Source organism: Solanum tuberosum, unplaced genomic scaffold (genome assembly GCF_000226075.1).
Source record: "Solanum tuberosum cultivar DM 1-3 516 R44 unplaced genomic scaffold, SolTub_3.0 scf00393, whole genome shotgun sequence".
In the NCBI taxonomy this organism is placed as follows: Eukaryota; Viridiplantae; Streptophyta; class Magnoliopsida; order Solanales; family Solanaceae; genus Solanum; species Solanum tuberosum.
The window spans coordinates 285872-292357 of NW_006239316.1; the positions used below are offsets into that span (position 1 = coordinate 285872).

A 6486-nucleotide genomic window follows, 5' to 3' on the forward strand; every position below is an offset into this window, starting at 1 on the left:
TTATGGCCTAAGGAGTGGGTCGACATGAGGTTCAACCCGAGAGGGTGAGCCTTAGTCCCATATCCTAACACTCAGCTCGAGAGAGTGACTGGGGTAAGGCGTAGCCTGGCATTCATGTGGCAAATGGGTTTCCGAGTGGAACCCATTTGAAACGGAGTAAGCTGCCGTAGAGGGAACTTATTTCCATCTAAAGCTTAGCCTAGTCACTATTATCTTACAAATTTCCTATCAAAAGCATGTACCCAATGATTTATACCAATATATATTGCGGTCACAACCCAAGAATCCCCTTTCATTCATATATTTCGTTGTTATTTTTATTGTTTTTGCTATATTTGTGACAAAACTCCCATTTGATATTTGACACTTTTGTGTCACCCCCTTTAATTTACAATGTTTTTAGTCGTTAATGTCTTCAGCTATGACTAGTTAGAATTAATTTTATTTTTCTATTAATTCTCAAAACCACTCCCTTAGCACACGACCCTAACCCTTGGTTGGGTTACTATATTATCAACGATCATAGACACTCGTACCGTAGGTTAGTGTCGTAGAGTAGTAAAATCTTTGTCCTTATTAGTTGTAGCCTACTTACCTAATTTTCAATTTGGTTTTGAGTATTTGTGTGTTTTAACAGCCATGTGAGTGTGAACAGTGAAAATAGCTGCCAAGCAGGCTATCCAGCGGGTTATGCTTTTCATCGAGACTATATTGATGACGTTAATAGTGTATACAACCCCGCCCAAGTGGATGAGATGGGTGCAATTTGCATTCCACAAGCAGACGGAAGTGCGACATTTGAATTTACTAGCACAATGCTCCATCTCATTCATTCAAGAGGTTTATATGGAGGGTGAGAGCACGAAGATTCGTATGAGCATATACAAAGCTTTGTAGAAGTGTGCACTCTTTTGTCATTCAAGAATCTGTCGCGAGAATGCATAAGGCTGCACTTATTTCCATTATCATTAACCGAGGAAGCCACTAAGTGGTTGGTCGAGCTTCCAAAGAACTCCATCAAGTCATGGGAGGAGTTTGTTACGGCTTTTCATGAAAGATTCTTCCCTCCATCAAAGGTGATGAAACTGAGAGACAACATTCAAAATTTTAATCAAAAGAATGGCGAACCAATTCACGAATCATGGACACGATTTAAGACATTTTTGTGAGGATATCCAATGCATGGACTGTCGAGTGAGTTACTGCTCCAATATTTTTACCGTAGTCTGGATTCGGTGAATAAAGGGATAGCTGATCAGTTGGTACAAGGAAAAATAATGTTACAATCCTTTGAAGTAGCCTCATTTCTCCTAGATGGCATGACTAGAGTAAATCAAGCATGGTACACAAAAGATGACCATGTTTCCCCACTGTGCTTCAGATTAACACAGGAACAACTTTTTAAAGAAAAAGAGAGGGACAAAAAACATAAAAAAGATGTTGTCTCAAATGGACGTGATACATGAGCACATGAAGGGGACGTATGGAGTGTTTCAAGTTGTGGAGGATTCTCCTTCTGGGTACTTAAGACTGAGGGAGAATCAAGGTTGGAACTACACAAGATATGAGGAGGGTTTCCACCCACGCTATCAATAGCAGGGCGGAAATCAAGGTTGGAACCATTATAAGAGTGAAGAACCAAGGAGATATTGCCACAATTGGGCTGAGCAAGATGACCATGAGGAAAACCATACTCAAATGAGTGAAATAGTCAAAAGGGAGCGCAAGTAGTCCTCGGGTAAATGATCTGTTGTCACACATACTTGATAAAGTTGAGGGCTTTGATGATTTGCTAAAAGGAATGAGAGATGACTTTTCATCACTGAACAGTAAAGTGAATTCTCATGCTGATGCCATTAAAACACTAGAAGGTCAATTGAGTCTATTATCAACTCAATTGACATCCAGGACACTGATGGAAGATAATGAAAGAGGGGTGTCTGTGGTTACCCATAGTGGAAAGATGGAAAAAGGGAATGTGATGGAGGATGACGACCCTCGAACGCAGGACGAGAGCTAGGGTGTAGAGGAATGAGAATTGCCTAGTCCACAAAACCTTGCCAAAGAACCATAAGAGGATATAGAGCAACACAGTCAAGTTCCAAAAGTCATGAACCCTTTACCCAAAATACCTCTACCATTTCCTCAACGTTTGAAAAAGAAGAATGAAGATGAGTTTTTTCGTCAGTATTCAAGAACTTATCAATTAACCTTTGTCTAGTCGAAGCGTTGTTAGAAATGCCGGGATACGCCAAATTCATGAAAGAGATGGTTACAAGGAAAATGAGCTTGAAGTATGAAACGATCGAGGTGACCCATAGTTGCAGCGCAATTATGACAAATAAGTCAATCACTAAGAGAGAAGATCCTGGGGCATTCACAATACCGTGCACAATTCACATGCTCCAACTCGCTAAAGCTTTATGCGATTTAGGAGAAAGCATTAACTTGATGCCCTATGCAATATATAAGCAACTTGGTTTGGGTGAACCAAAGGCAACCACAATGAGATTCCTTATGGTTGATCGATCAATCAAGCACCCCATAAGGATACTATATGACATATTGGTAAAAGTAGATCGGTTCATCTTTCTGGTCGATTTTGTGATTCTGGACTGCGAGATCGATGCTGAAATCCCCATTATTTTGGGAAGGCCATTCTTAGATACCGGGAGAGCATTGGTGGATGTTGAAAGCTGGAAATTGAATTTTCGTATGAATGATGATGAGGTGACCTTCAATATCTGTAAATTCATGAAGCAACCAAGTAATATCCATGTGGTGTCCACAAAGGATCCTATAGATGAGGCAGTGGCAAGTGTGAGCCATTTAATGCGCAAGAATGAACCCCTTGAATCTGTACTTGCCAACTATGATGAATCTGAAGTTCAAGGATATGAGGAAGTGGTAGGTGCCTTATCAGGGTTAGAAGTATATTCAAGGAATCCAATCAAGTTGGATATTAACCTGAAAAATAGGAAAAGTCCTCTTGCAAAGCCATCAACAGACGAACCACCCAGTCTGGAGTTAAAAGCCCTACCCTATCATCTAAAGTATGCCTTCCTAGGAGCCAATAGTACTTTACCAGTGATTATCGCAGCTAATTTGCTTGAAGGGCAGGTAAAATTGCTCATTGAAGTATTGCAGAAGCATATAAAAGCTATTGGATGGACAATAGCCAATATAGTAGGAATTCCTCCTGGCATATGTACTCACAAGATTTGGCTTGACAGTGAATGTAAACCTAGTGTGGAGCATCAGCAAAGATTGAACCCTCCAATGCAATAGGTGGTGAAAAAGGAGATCATCAAGTGGCTAGATGCGGGAGTGATCTACCCTATTGCAGACAGTAAGTGAGTAAGTCCGGTGTAATGCGTACTGAAAAAATGAGGTATAACCGTAGTCCCAAATGCAAATGGAGAACTTGTGCTGACAAGACTAGTGACTGGGTGGAGAGTATGCATGGATTATCGAAAGTTTAAATCATGCACCGAAAACGACCACTTCCCAATGCCCTTTATGGATGAGATGTTTGATTGGTTATCAGAACGGGGGTGGTATTGCTTGTTAGATGGATATTACGGTTACAATCAAATCTCTATTTCACCGGAGGACCAAGAGAAAACCAATTTTACCTGCCCTTATGGAACATTTGAATTCAAAAGGATGCCATTCGGGTTGTGTACGGCCCCAATAATATTCCAGCATTGCATGTTGTCTAATTTTGCAGATATGGTCGAAGACTCTATGGAGGTATTCATGGACGACTTCTCAGTCGTAAGGGACACATTTGAGGAATGCTTAACACACTTAGGACAGGTACTCCAAAGTGCGTGGATACAAATCTTGTTCTCAATTGAGAAAAATGTCACTTTATGATGAAGGAAGGTATCGTTCTTGGGCATAAGCTGTTGCAAAAGAGGCTGGAGGTTGACAAGGCAAAATTTGAGGTCATTGAGAAATTACCCCCGCCAATTTCAGTGAAGGGTGTTCGTAGCTTCTTGGGTCATGCAGGTTTCTACAGAAGGTTCATTAAAGACTTCTCAAAGATTGCACACCAACTGTGCAAACTCCTAGAGAAGGAAGTGAAGTTCTATTTTGATGATGCTTGTATGGCCACATTTAAGTGTTTGAAAGAAAAATTAGTATCCACCCCAATTATCGTCAGTCCTGATTGGTCCGAATCTTTCAAAGTAATATGTGATGCCAGTGGTATGGCGTTGGGAGTAGTGTTAGGGCAAAAGTGCAACAAACTATTTCACCCAATTTATTACGCAAGCAAAACTCTGAATAGTGCCTAGCGAAATTATATAGTCACTGAACAAGAGTTGCTCGCAGTGGTCTATGCATTTGAAATGTTTCGGGCATACCTTCTAGGCACCAAGGTAATAGTACACACTGATAATGCTGCACTCCGCTACTTAGTGGCGAAGAAAGATGCAAAACCTAGATTGATAAGGTGGGTGCTACTATTACAAGAGTTCGATTTTGAGGTTAGAGATCGAAAAGGCTATGAAAATCAAGTGGCCGACCACTTGTCGAGGTTGGAAGAAAGGGATGATGTCGGGCGTGAGGTCGACATAGATGACTCATTCCTCGACGAACAGGTGTTTGCTATATCTCTCAAACCTACGCCGTGGTATGCAGATTTTGCAAATTACATTGTGAGTGGATTGAAACCGGATGAGCTGACCTTTTACCAACAAAAGAAATTCTTGTTCGACGTTAAAAAGTACTTTTGGGATGAACCATACTTGTTTCGAGAATGTGCTGACCATGTTATTAGGAGGTGTGTTCCAGAAGAAGAAGCAGTAGATATTCTCCATGCTTGCCATGCATCTCCAATAGGAGGTCACCATAGTGGTATTCGCACTGCCGCTAAAGTCCTCCAAAGTGGTTATTACTGGCCATCCTTACACAAAAAAGAACATAAATTTGCAAAGAAATGTTCTCAATGTCAGCAGCAAGGAAGTGTGTCTAGAAGGCATGAGTTGCCTCTCACTCCTATTTTGGAAGTCTAGTTATTCAATGTATGGGGGATTGATTTCATGGGCCCATTTATGAGCTCATTTGGAAATAAATACATCTTGGTGGCTGTAGATTATGTCTCCAAATGGGTAGAGGCCATCGCACTTCCAAACAACGAAGGGAGAAGTGTTGCCCAATTTCTGAAACACTATATCTTCGCAAGATTTGGCAATCCTAGGGCAATCATTAGCGATGGGGGGTCTCACTTTTGCAATAGGTGGTTTTCAGTGGCAATGAGTAAATATGGGGTAAAACACAAAGTAGCAACCCCATATCATCCCCAAACAAGTGGCCAAGTCGAGGTGTCAAATCGGGAAATAAAAAGCATCTTGGCAAAGACAGTAAATGCCAACAAGATTGACTGGTCTAGGAAACTCGATGATGCACTATGGGCATACCACACTACTAATAAAACACCTATCGGTATGTCTCCATATCAGTTGGTTTACGGTAAGGCTTGTCATTTGCCCATCGAGCTGGAACACAAAGCGTTGTGGGTATTGAAGGCCTTAAATTTGGACTGGTCAAAAACTTCAAGGGAGAGGGTAGAACAGTTGAACGAACTGGATGAATTTCGACTCAGATCGTATGAAAGTTCAGCCATCTACAAAGAGAGGATGAAGAAATGGCATGATGCTCGAATACTCAAGCAGGACTTCAAGGTAGGATATTGGATTTTTTATACAACTCTCGACTTAGACTCTTTCCCAAAAAGCTCAAATCCAAATGGTCTGGACCTTTTAGAGTAACGCGAGTGTTCACCAATGGTGCCAAAGAAGTTCAAGATCAGGAAGGACCCCCATTCAAAGTGAACGGTCAACGTCTGAAATTATATTTTGGGGATTGTCAAGAGATTTCTTTGGTTGAAGTGATATATTTAGAAGACGCTTGAAGGCGCTGCTGCGTTGTGCCACGATGTTAACTAAGGCAATGTTTGGGAGGTAACCCAAAACTATTTATTGCTTTCTTTTGTTTTGATAAAAATAATGGTGTGTTGATTGTGCAGATGGAAGTATGGGAAGTGAACAAAAAATGCAGATTGGCGAGTAATAGATCCAGTTGGCGAGTCGCCAGAGGGGTCGGCAAATCCGATCTTATTCGCTGTTTGACTCTAGACATTGTCAATATTAGAGTCTGTAAAACTGGGCGAGTTATGGAAATTATTGGCGAATCGCCGACAATGTCGGCGATCACAATGGAAATCATTGTTAGGACCCCCCGTAAACCAGAGGTTTTGTAAATTTTGGTGGAGAAACAAAACAGTCGGCGTGTCGCCGAGTGAGTAGGCGAACTTGACTAATGTCGCCGAGTGGACGAAAACTGGACGGTTTTTGCAAGCCAAAGGTTTAAAAATTCCAACTTCATTCACTTTTTCTCATTTTTTATCTGTTCACAACCCACACCTGCACTCTAATTTTATATTTCTTGCACTTCTAGAGTATTTTGGTTCATTAATTT

General features: G+C 41.1%; 1 protein-coding gene across 1 annotated transcript; it reads left to right on the plus strand.

Annotated features, from left to right (window-relative positions):
* The first annotated feature begins 2238 nt into the window (after nt 1-2238).
* On the plus strand, nt 2239-3288 carry LOC107057871 (uncharacterized). Its single transcript, XM_015302940.1, has one exon. It carries the CDS (start codon nt 2239-2241, stop codon nt 3286-3288), a length of 1050 nt encoding a protein of 349 aa, XP_015158426.1.
* Nucleotides 3289-6486: the final 3198 nt, after the last annotated feature.